This window comes from Colias philodice, chromosome 10, assembly GCF_061535455.1.
Source record: "Colias philodice isolate Cphi_HAF_F1 chromosome 10, ilColPhil1 Martin Lab GWU primary, whole genome shotgun sequence".
In the NCBI taxonomy this organism is placed as follows: domain Eukaryota; kingdom Metazoa; phylum Arthropoda; class Insecta; order Lepidoptera; family Pieridae; genus Colias; species Colias philodice.
The window spans coordinates 10,702,592-10,715,933 of record NC_143095.1 but is presented as its reverse complement, the minus strand read 5'-3'; the positions used below and the strand labels follow the sequence as shown (position 1 = coordinate 10,715,933).

Below are 13,342 nucleotides of genomic sequence, written 5' to 3'. Positions count from 1 at the left end.
TATAAACCTACAATAGTGTTACTATCTTTTTTGGATGGGTTGCAATTATGCTTTTTCAATAGTTCTTTCTTTATAAATCCTGCTATCCTTCTGCCGATATTAAGGTCCTAGAATGCACACGGTAAGGTTGAATGGATGGATGGTTATTTGTTGTTCTCTCACGTAATAAACTATAAACAACGATTTTAATATCTGAAGTTTGATAAAGATAATTAGATAATTAGGCACAATATATCCTCTTTTGTCTGGGTACTACACGAGTTAGTAAATAATGTCGACATACTTCAAATCCTTACTTGTCCACAGAACCTCAAGAACCAGATAATGACCACGAACCTCTGGGTGGAGCAGTCCTGGTACGACTACAAGCTGCGCTGGGAGCCCAAGGAGTATGGCGGGGTGCACATGCTGCATGTACCATCAGACCACATCTGGAGGCCAGACATCGTGCTGTATAACAAGTGAGATTGAAGCTTTTTGTATGGCTTTTTCATCCTTTTGTTGTATATGTATTTTTGTGCTTTTAATATTTATGATGATACTTTGCGTAGGTACAGACCAATATATTTTTTTCTTATGAATGTAATATTAATAAAAATAAAGTTAAATATTATTATTTTTATAATGTCTTTAAGTTTTTAAGTTTTATAATGTAGTTAAGGTGAAATTGAAAAAGACCACAATCTCTTAGAGAAGACTAAATTTGGTCATGCGCTTGAAAAGTAAATGATCCTATATTTTAATTTTTAGTTTTATAGCGTTAAAATTTATATTAATATTAGAAAATTTTATTAAAAAAATTTAATAATAAACGCCAAAAACCAGTCACAAGAAAATACTCAATTTCTCTAATTTTCAGCTTTAAATGTGTCTTCATAACACAAGATCCTTGACACAGATAAACTAAAATAATCAAGGAAAGGGAATTTCAAAATCCTCTCCAGTCACATATTTTATACTAGCTTTCCGCCTCACTTTCATCGCACGTTATCGCGACAGGCGTTCCCCTGGATACAAATTTTCGCCCTAAATTCGACCCTCTTCAAGATTTGTTTTTCGCGATTTTGTCTATTTCCCTTTCCAAAAGGCATGTTTGATTTCTATTTCTACTTTCATAAAAAACACGAGTGAAAAATGAATTATTTCTGTATCTGTTTTGTTTATACCGCCCAAACAGCAAATCAGTTACAGCAGTAATATCTAATCAATTAGAGTTTCTCGTAGCACATGTATTTTAAATTTTCGTGTCCATTTTAATAATAAATAATATACTATACCTAGTAGTTAATTACAAATATACCAGCATTCAATGCTCATAATTTCATTTTATGCCATAAAAAATAACGTTTTAATACTAAGAGCAGTTGTCCAATTTCTTTTTTACAAACATACTTCGTATTCATAAGAATTTATACACACATTATAAACAGAGTTATATTTTTTTATATTATATGTACTTTATTATACAATATATTTTATTCTTATATTCCGTAACAATACAAAAAACAGACATGAATCGTTCCCTTAATACCTTTAAAAATGAAACATGATTTGTGTTCCATTTAATCCCGACGCGTATAATCCTACGTTAATTTGATCCTTGCGCGGTAATAAATAATAATTAATACCTATAAAAACCGTTCTGGCTATTTCGCTTATCATTTATGTGGATTATCATTTAGTTACTTATATGTGAAATAGAATGAACTGTACGATTTTATGTATCTTTGTTTTAATATGTAATTATTTACTGTGGTTTTCTATGGTATTATTGGATAATTTAATTTTGATTACAATCATGTTATACTTAAAAATGTGTATTGTGTTTTAGGAAATAAGGTATGTGTGTTCTCATTGAAAATGTATTTCATGTTATTTCTGTAGATATTATGATGAGCTTTCATAATGTTTGAAATATACATTAGTCATTTTATATTTATGATACATACAATATTAATGTGTGGACATTTTTGGTTTTTAACCGACTTCAAAAAAAGGAGGAGGTTATCAGTTCGGCCGGTATATTTTTTATTGATTTATGTTAAAATCGATCTTAACTCTACATATTTTTGTTAATACAAAATTATACTTTCATTATTCTTGCTCATAAAAATAACATCAAACCACAAAGCGGTAACATACAATCTTAAATCATATACGAAGTTAAATTTCCAACCTGTGTTTATTTGATAAACAATGTTATTTATTAATTTACGCGTACAGAACTTGTTATTTATTTCTAAACAAACACCACAACAGCAGTCGCAAATAAAATATAATATTTTTCCTCCATAAAGCTAATGGATGACGTGTACAAACTATGTAATGGTCCCTATTCACAATGTTCAGCGATGGACCAGTAGAGGTAATCACGATAGTGTAGAGAACCTAATCGGTCGTCATTGTAGATATTTTTTCTGAATCGCCGTAATGACGGCAAACTTGCACCATCGATTGTTGGGCCAACCCTCTCAGTTGTGTAGAGCGCCCATAACGCATGATATATGCTGAGAATGACAACTTTTGCTGAAAGTTATCCAATTAGTTTTGCTTCCAATTCCATTTGTTTTTAATTAACACGTTCACTGCGGCATGTCCAGTATCGGGCCATCAGCGACTACACCACAGTGCGGCGCCCAAAATCGCAGTTTTCACCGTGGTGCGGCGAGGTTTTTTATATGTTAATCAATGACTAGAAAAGAGACAAATATATTTTTGTGATCACAGTTTGAAGTAGGACTCAATTTCGTTTAAAAATCGTATGGCAAAATATTAGACACACGCATAGAAAAGAAACCGTTTCTTTTGTGTGCGGCATGTCAAATATTTTGCCATGGACAAGCACCTCATGCCGCACTGTACTGCGAGCGCGCCGCGTGTCAATCTCGCATAGTGATGTACCAGGACCGCACGCGTCGTTATCAAATTTTTAAATGACAATGATACCTTAGAGGCTTTAGTTTTTTTACTTTCTTTTATTTCGTAGCATAAATGCAAAAATGTGATGACAGTTGTGAAAATAATATAAAACATTAAAACAAAAGTTACTGAACAAATTAAAACAAAAGTTACTGAACAATTTCCTGATAGTACTCTATCAAGTACCTTGTTTTATATGTGTTTTTTTTTGTATCGACGATCTCGTTATCTGTTAACAAACAGACTGAAATATACAAAATTGATTTATATCGATATCGATGTTTTATTTTACAGTGTTTCCCATCGCTATTACTGTAAACATGCCGTATCAACGCAGTGCGGGATGGCAAATAATTTTTCACAAAATCAGGGGTTTACATTTTCCCTCATATCTTTTAAACTATTGAGTCAAACTAAAAGCTATTTATGCGGTATATACAAGACTATATATACTATTAACCGAAAAAAAAATTTTTGAAATATCTTGAAATTTCATGAAATTATTAACCTTAAAAGTCAGTAGGTGCGATGTGATAAAAATGGCTCATGACGCACAGTGGTGAACTTGCCGATGTGAAGTATTGAAGACATGCCGCAACAACGGTAAGTTTGGCATTTTAGGTGCCGCAGTGAACGTGTTAACACGTTTTTAATTGATGCAACAGTAAATAAAGTTTATGTTAGTGCAAATTGGAATATGCAATTAATTGTATAATATTCTAAGGTTATATAAAATAGATTTTTTATAGCGCAAGCAAGAATTAGTAGTTTTTCTTTAGAACACAAGTTATGTGCCTTTAAAAGATCTGCATTGTTCTTTCAATATAATAGATTAATTGTATTATTCCGCAGGAAAAAGATGTATAATAGACGTAAATTTTTCAGCACTAAACGGATATATCCATAAACACAACAAAATTGAATCAGATAAACGTTGCCTCAATTATAGATTGGACTTTGGAGCGAGACACAATTGTTCACAAATTGTGAACAATCTTTATCTAGAAGTGACATTATTTTAAGAATTTCTTGAGCACGAACTGGGTCAAGACTGAAGTTATTATGTCGTAAAAATGTCATTATAGAGAATTATATACTACTTTCGGTCAATGAGCAATTGTTTAAATGAATGTCAATTTACTGTATGTGGTAATATTTTGTTGGTTTGACTGGCCGGTTGGCTTGGTTGGTAGTGACCCTGCCTTCCAAGCCACTGGTCGTGGGTTCGATTCCCACCCAGGCAAATATTTGTGTGATCAACACAGATGTTTGCTCTGTGTCTAGGCGTTAATTATCTATATAAGTATTTATTTAAAATTATAGTATATGTATGTTTATCAGCCATCTGGTTTCCATTACACAAGCGAAAGCTTAGTATGGGATCAGATCGTGCCGTGTGTGAATATAGTCCCGAAATATTTATTTATTTATTATTTATTTATTTAGGTGTAAAAAACATCTCCTAATCTTATAGTGGAATTGTATACATAATACAAAATGTTTCTTTCGTAGAGACAATATGTAAATAAATCATGATTTCTGAAGTAAAGTTCCATGGGAAGTCCCTTATACCTATTTCTAAAGTCCCTTCCGGGAACCAAATTTTCTATATGAGTTTAATATGCTTTGAATTGTTATAGCCGACCTTTCAGATTTCCTTTTGGGTGACACGTGTAGAAGGAACGTAGGAAGAGGCCTTTCTATGAAATACTTAATTGGAAGCTTATTATTACGCCCATTTAATTTGCATATGATATTTTTATTTAATTTCAGAAAAGATTTATCCATGATAGAGTCAATGAAAATATTTAACCTTTTGTATAGCCATAACCTATTGTTAATAATTTTTGTAAACTGCGGTTGTTATTTATTGTTATTCTATAAAGCCTAACAAGCTCAAGTCATGAGTCCTTACAGCATTCCGAAATGACTGTATTGAGTTATTATTATGGATTATGATCCTTTATAAATGAACTAGCTGTACCGCCCGGTTTCACCCGCGTGGCTCCGCTCCTGTTAGTTTTAGCGTGATGATTGGTTTTAGCCTATATAACCTTCCTCGATAAATAGGCTATCTTACACCGAAAGAATTTTTCAAATCGGACCAGTGTTTCCCGAGATTAGCGCGTTCAAACAAACAAACAAACAAACTCTTCAGCTTTATAATATTATTAGTATAGATAAACGGTAACCAAGTAAATGCCGTACAAATCCTCAAATCTTCATTGCACTAGAAACATCAAAAATGTAATATCAACTGAGGAGGGTGTGATATCGAATACGCAAAGACTTACGTTGAATACCGCCTGTGGGCTTTTATTGCGTTGATAGAGCGTGTATCACTTCTCTCTTTAATTTATTTTCTTCTATATTTCTGGAGAACAGTATTGGTGCAGTTATTACGTCATTTTTTAAGGTTATTTTTTAATCAAAATTGGTCGAGGAGTCGAGACTGGACGAGCATGGAAAAATTACATAGATTTTTTTAATTTTGTGCATATGCAATTTGCACTAAAGCTCATTGAAAGTATCCATCAATATGTTTCAGCTAATTTAGTGGTATTATAGCCTATGCATTTTGTAGGACATTTTACAAAACTAAAATAGCAGAATTACGGCCATCATGATCAAAAGCTTTTGCGTAAAATAAAGAAACAAATAATGCTGGAATTTTAAACAGTAGGTAGTAGCTTACAGTCAATTCTCTGCTCTGTAATCGATCAGGCTATACTCGATCAGAATTATTATTATTATGATTGATTGATGATTATGCAGCATTTACCGAAAATGTAGTGTCATAGTAAAACATATCTTATATCACAAATATTACAGTCTCATGTTCCTCTTTCTGCCTGCCCTTCGATACCTATCTATTCATACATGAGTGTACTCTAACAACAAAAGATTTCATTCAAGACTAGTGGCCATTATACAACATCTTGTATCATCCCCGGTTTTCTAAACGCTATTAATTCTGCTAAATGTGGTAATTTACTCCCTTGTTATACATATAGATCCATATGATTACGTGAATGCGCTAAACGATTCCTCTTACTCTTGTTCTATTTATGACGTCATTTTATGGACCTGTGAAATATTGGAAACTACGAAATTTTGTTCCGGTGTTGTCAATTTTTGTTTTTTGTCTATATTTAATGGTAACTCTGAAATTGAAAGGACCAATAAATTGACTATCATAAAATATATGAGTGATTCGTGAGTGGTTTTATCGTTGATATTATCATATTTGTAACGTGTCAGTATATTTGTTAAACTATATTTACGAAAATTTCGAGTGAAGAAAGTGAGTATTTCTAAAGTAAATTATTAGGTATATATTTACTTATTTTTGCTCTCAATTATCCAGAATTAAACAAAAGTTCTTGATAGAATACTAAGCGTTATATAATCGTATCGTATTCATGACATTACATTCACCTTAAGATTATAATAAGTTAATATAATACGCAAACATCGTACTCTTATACCTAATTACGCATTTAACTGCTTATGACGACATATCAACCAATTAATTAAATATTTGTTACTATAATATGAAAATTAATTTGGGAGCCCTTGTTTCAGTCATAATTGGATTTCATTGAGAGTGCTCGTTATATTTACGTAGAAATGAAAGTGATATTTTGGGCTTTGCTTTTAATACTTTTATTGCAAATGGTAACTGTTGTGTTTTATAGTCGTTTATATTGTGTGTTTATATGATATTAAATAAATATAATTGTCGTTGATTGACTAAATTTAAACCTTAAATACAATTTAAAAATGAAGTTCAGATATTAATATTTATTATGTGAAAAGATATTAATGTTTTTGACGACGCGGTTGGCGCAGTGGTAAAGTAACTGCCTACTGAGCCGACGGTCCCGGGTTCGATTCCCGGTCAGGGCAAATATTTGTGTGATGAACTCAATTATTTGTTCTTGGGTCTGGGTGTTATTATCTATATATGTATTTATTAAATATTATATTTATCGTCGCCTAGTACCCACAACACAAGCCTTAATTGAGCTTACTGTGGGACTAGGTCGATTTGTGTAATAATGTCCTATAATATTTATTTATTTATTTATTTTGCTAAAACAAATGTTTATTGGTATTCTAATTTCCAATTTTCGAGAATCAAGTCACTACTTAGCTGTTTTTGTTTATTTCTGTTATAAATAAATAACAAGAAATATCACTTTCAATGCATAATTATTGTTTAATAATTCTCTTTTGTTTTTTTAGGTGGCAGGATTTCCCGCCATAATTGGCTTCGGCATGGTTGTCGATAGAATGAAGTCTGGCTTTCACAGACTCATTACAGATGTTAAAAATGATTTGGAAATCGTTTTTGTATCTACAATGAAAGCGGTAAATGTTCTATTGCGCGGGAGAGAAAAAAATTCTAATGTCATTGAATAAGAGCTATTGAATAAAGTGTTAAAAACCATTTACTTTTAGGCAGAGAGAGCGGATACTTTTATAATATTTTTAACAACTATTTTTTTAAGAAATTGTTATTAAATGAATAGCCGCCTTTTGTATTTTTTAAGAATAGAGTAGAGTTAGTAGTTTGTTTAAGATGTGTTCATTTTTATATGTTGATTTTTAATAGTACAAAATGTCTTTTGAGTTTAGTTTTATACACACAAATACTTATGTTAACAATTCAGTAATTTCATTACGTTGTCTGGAAGAGATCAATGAAAGTCAGCAAGCCTCCCAATGAGTTGTTACTTTTTTATGCAAAATAATGATAAGATTTCCACTGTCTACAATTTTATTGCTAAGTAAAATAAATACATGAGTAAATTATCTTTCTTTATCGACACTTATGTCAATTGAGTTGTCCTTTAAAGAAATGTTGCCATAAACCTATTTATTAATTCCGTCCCTTCCGCCATCCGTAAGACACCTTTGATTAATGTAGCCAAACAATCTTCGCTCATTTCCGACCCTACCTGACCCTTACCATTAATGTGCACTTTTCTATTCAATCTCCATAAAAGCCTCCTAAAGATCCCTGAAATTTTTTCCCATTCCAATTTATTTTTTATTACTTAGAAGAAACTTTGGCTTCGGTCTTTCGAATTCTCGGAGTGATTACGTTTGTATATTAAAATTGACGGACGTTTTTTATTGATGAATGGATAAAAAAAAAGAAGTAGACTGTAATCCTTGATTGTTAGTTGTTATGTAATTAATATAAAATGGATTTATCGGATATAAAGGGATTATTGTTGTATACTTTGTAGAAGCTAATAGCCTTGCTAATGGGTTTAGTTAAAATAATGCTCGATATAAAGTAGTGCAAATACCTTTTATAAAAAACCACAAAAAACATATCATTTTAATAAAGATATGAATATGATGAATAAATATTTCACTTAAATATAACTGTTTAATAAACTGGTAAGCATTTGATTGTATTCATTCGTAAACTACTTACCTACGTAATGAATGATCTTGGATTTCTTTTATATTCTTTCGTGATTATCATAACAATACATATTATATTGTTTAAATTACGTTATTAGTTATCGTGGTGTATAGACCCCAATCGCGATCGTCTCTGAAACAACAATCTCCACGGTAACCTGTCTGGTTAATTGTATGTATTCGATTAAATCTACACTTGTGCAAACAACGAAGCAGTCAGGCATTAACATACAAGATCAATAGACAATAACTACGCTTATGACGTCATAAACTCACAGTTCTAGAATTAAAACTACGTTCTGCCTAATCATTATGAACCTTATTCACCGTAACCTACGATACAATTTTCTTTTCGCAAATAATATTCGGGGCACGCAAAAAATGTACGCGCTATAAACACAAATTGCGCCAAAACCCAAGCGGCATATAAACTTGCCTTACCATTGCAGTGCCGACGGCAACTTCGAGGTAACGTTGGCGACGAAGGCGACCATCTACCACCAGGGGCTGGTCGAATGGAAACCCCCCGCCATTTACAAGTCCTCCTGCGAAATAGACGTCGAATATTTTCCGTTCGACGAGCAAACGTGCGTCCTAAAGTTCGGTAGCTGGACGTACGACGGATTCAAGGTAATTCCCGCTCTCCACCGCTCGCCCTGACCGCTCTCTTTGTCCGCAGCGCCGACGGCAACTACGAAGTGACGCTGATGACCAAAGCCACGGTCTACTACAACGGCATGGTGGTGTGGCAGCCGCCCGCCGTGTATAAGTCCTCCTGCTCGATCGACGTCGAGTTCTTTCCTTACGACGTGCAAACCTGTGTGCTTAAGTTAGGAAGCTGGACGTATGATGGCTTCAAGGTGACGCCCCGCTGTACGCCGCTTGCCGAGCGGGCCGTAGCCCTAGGGCCCCCCGGCCGATGTCAGTAGCTTGTCGCTCGAACGTAATCGTCGTTACCTTGTCTTTGTGATATATTATCATCATAACAGCTTGCTTGGCGAAAAGCGTGCGCCCCACGCTCTCCGCTCTAGCCTAGCTCTATTTGCAAGTTTGTGTTTCAAATGAGTTGATTGTTAAAGTATGTGGAGTAGCGGTTGAATCTGCGCGCGAGTCCTCGAACGGTCGGCCTCGTTGGTCTACCCGATCGGCGTTCCTCGCTCGACACGGAAAGGTATAAAATTTGACGCCAGGTGATATGGGATGCAACTTCACTATTCAATCCTTTCCGACATGTCCCGCCGGAGCGAGCCGTTTCACGCGTCATAAATTGTTAATTCGACCGCGAACGTTTCATGTGACTATATTTTGGCCATTTGGCGTGGAGCGGCTTCAACCGTGACAGACCCTTTCCCGGCTGGCTCCGCCCGCGTCACACACACACACACCGGTCACACGAATGCTTGTTGCATGCCCCACTCTACATCAGTCACTGCATGACGGCTTCTGTCCAAACCGATTGCATTCCCGATCACAGCGGCCCCCACCTGCCGCCGATACACTACATGACACGCGAACACAGCACGTTGAACGCTGACGTCCCGGTACACACTGAACAGTCATCAAAAGCATATTTTATACCTTTCCCTTAGTTATCTTAGTAGCTGTTTGAATCGATGTCGCCCATTGCATGATATAAAAGACGAAACAATGACATCAAGACACATTTGTGTGGATAGCATAACGGTTCCTAAAATCGATCCGATTTTACGAAACGTGCGTTGCATGCCTTACACTCAAAGAGTTTGCGCCTAGTCTGAGAGAGGCGGCGATGTGAGTCGCAAAGATTAGTCGCAAAGTCGTAGTCGCGCGATGTCGCGTCCAGTCGCTGCGACTGACACTAGCGTGGCGGAGCCGGTGCTTACGACGACTTTTAAATTAAATGAAAAATATCGCCGACTCCATGATAAAGTTTAAAATAATTTAGGAGTTGTATCACGTGCGTTACTTGGCATGTTGTTGTGTCATCTTTGGCGTTGTGTTCGAGATGTGTGTGTTCCTTAAACTATAGGTACATGATACTTTGCACACTTTGTGGTAAGTAAATTAACGTGACATTTTTCCACAGTTTAATTCAATGGGTTTGTATAAGCAATGTTCTAGGTCCTACATCGTGTGTCAGGGTGCATGTATCCAATTTAAAACAACAGATAAATAAAGTGATTAAATAAATTGATAACAATTTGCGTCGAAACAAAATTGCAGTTATTTTATTTCGATCGAGGTTATATTTTGTTTGGCGTAAATTCTGTAGTGTGTTTTTGCTTTTAAACAAAATTTAAACTAAAGGGTGAATAAACATTCTTCTTAAACCAAATGAATAAAAGTAATTTGTGTATTTTAAGTGTGATTTATAGAATACTGTGTATCTGTGTTTGTATTTTAAGATAAGATATTTTTATCTCAAGAGTTACGGACGGACAGAGGAATGAGAGATGATTAATTAATGAACGAACGAATGAATGATTGAAATATAATTTTTCAGAGTTATCATGCTCTCTTTGAAACAATAGCAAGTTTTGTCTCTCGAGACTTTCCAATGGCTTTAAAATTCTTAATTAAAACGAATAAAGAAGAATGAGCATTTTACGGAGAATTGTTATTTTATTCAATAGCCAACCTAGTGTTTAAATTTAGCACGAAGGGTGAATCTCAATCTGAAGAGAAATGAAAGATTTTTGGAATGTATTAGTAATGGCCGTGGGATAAACTCCATCTGCTACTTATATTATCGAAGATTATAGCTCAAATAAGAAGATATATTAAAGCTTTATTTTATCGTTTCATTGGCCAATAATGTCACCGCGATTTAACATGTTTTCTATACATATATTATGTTTATTTATGTCCCGTTTGAAAATTTAATCTTTTAAATATTCTAGAAATTCTAATTTGAAATCCTTCCAGAACACTGCGCGTGTTGCATGTGTGTGTGTGTGTGATTGAGACAATGATATTATAAAAAAAGTGTAGATAGATTAGGACACAACGTTCGATTTTCAAAAATGGCACACATGATTAGACGTTAAAGCGAGATAGCAGGATTCAACTATAGTGATAAGCTAGATTTCGGCGTACTCTAGAGCTCTAATTTCCTATCTACACCTTTTTGCTTATAATATCATCGGATTGAGTTCGCCCAATGCTCATTCTTCTTTATATGTGTGTGTTAATGAGATGATACGATGAGTTGGTACACAGGTGGACTTGCGACACATGGACGAACAAGCGGGCAGTAATATTGTGTCCGTGGGCGTGGACCTGTCCGAGTTCTATATGTCCGTCGAGTGGGACATACTTGAAGTGCCTGCAGTTCGGTGAGTGTCAATTTATGATTACTTATGTTATAAATGTTGGTATGTTTGTCTTTCTGTTACTTCTTAAAAATCGGTTCTTATGAAATTAGTTTTGAGTCTGGAGTTAGGAGTCTAGAGAATGACATAGGCGATCGCTATAGGAATTTCCTTTCAATACGCGGTCGAAGCCGCGTCTTGTAGGCCAGTTAGTCGCACAACTAATTGGACACCTACACATATCTAATTATTTATCATGTTATGTTCTTCATTTAGTCCTTGATAATTATTATAAATCATTGTTTCACCCAGACAAAGATAAGGTTAAGATTTTAAGAAATATTTTTTCCTCTTCACGAACCGTTGTCCGTCATTTCGTTGATGAAAAAGAAAAAGCTACATGAAAAAAAAAAAAACAAAACAACGCTTCAACTAATGTTAATTCAAATTTATTATTTGTGTCCAAAAACCGCAATTTCCTTCACTCAGCGGACTCATCATAAATTGATTACAGGGAACATTCCGCTTATAGTTTCACTCAAGGCTCTTAGCGACGATGCTCGTGGCTTTTGTTTTTAGCGCTTAACAAGTTTCTGTTGTATTTATTTTAATTATTTATTGTTTTTATGATAATCTAAACTAGTAATATTATTAAGAAATCATTTTGTTATTCTATGTATGTGTGTAATGTTAAAACACAAAAACAATTGCACTGATATCAAAAATTCTTTCATTAGCAGATAGCTTCATTATTCCTTCGTCACATAGGCATTTTATTTCGTTTTTCCAAATTAACATTATATCAGTAACGTTATCAGCAAGTCCTGTGTTTGTGTGTGTCCTTATCTACACTATCTTCCCGAATTTGCAACTGTAAACTTTCTACTTGGCACTGGTTGCTTGGAAGAAATTGCTATATAGCAATAAAGCTGCCAATTGCTTCTGATGTCCTGGTATTGTAAAATTAAAAATTATGTGCAATAAAGAATATATAACTAAATATATAACGAATATATAACTAACTAACTATAAGTTATCTGACATATTCACTATAAAAAAGTTTGTACGAATACATTCTATCATTTTAACTGACGTATAAGTTAATAGAACATATCCAGAACTTTGAAACTATCTTAAAAATCTTAAACTGACTTTTGTAGATGGTTTTCTAGTTCCTTGTTAAAATACAGTAAAAGTTTTGTATAGTTTAAAACAACTATTCAACCCAATCTTAAACTAAAAATATATCCAGAAAATTCGATAGTTCTAAAAGGCAACAAATATCTGGTACAACTTGAATAATTGTGAATTATTTAATATTAATGAGCTTTTGAAACTTTGGATGGATGTTCGTTACTCAATCACGCCAAAACTTCGAAACGGAATTTGATATAATTTAGCACAGATGTAGATTAATCTGGAAAGCGCAAATAGTAATTACTAACTGAAGAAATTTCCTCTTTGTCTCTTTTTGTTTATTTATAAGTCTATCTGTGTTCATGTACCTATGTTCTTTTGTTATAAAAACGAATGAATCTGAAGAATTAATGTTTTGAACTTTCAGAACGCATTTGCTTGAATGAATGTCTCCCTTTTTACGTGTACGTGCAAAAAAGTACTGAACCTTCATTACTTTGTCACTCCGAGTGGAAACGGCGCATAGAATTATACTTTCAAACGACAAAGCATTC

At 34.0% G+C, this 13,342-nt stretch overlaps 2 protein-coding genes across 2 annotated transcripts in view; both read left to right on the top strand.

Moving 5' to 3' along the window:
• Gpdh1 (Glycerol-3-phosphate dehydrogenase 1) overlaps window positions 1–13,342 on the top strand; it is a 362,977-nt gene that overhangs the window by 139,615 nt on the left and 210,020 nt on the right. The gene's annotated exons all lie outside the window — the stretch shown is intronic.
• Window positions 1–13,342, top strand: part of nAChRalpha4 (nicotinic acetylcholine receptor alpha4) — a 69,434-nt gene that overhangs the window by 31,074 nt on the left and 25,018 nt on the right. The window contains exons 2-4 of the mRNA XM_089700303.1: window positions 307–461; window positions 8,811–8,991; window positions 11,560–11,675. Coding sequence (XP_089556429.1) covers window positions 307–461; window positions 8,811–8,991; window positions 11,560–11,675 — 452 coding nt within the window. The remainder of the gene's footprint in view (window positions 1–306; window positions 462–8,810; window positions 8,992–11,559; window positions 11,676–13,342) is intronic.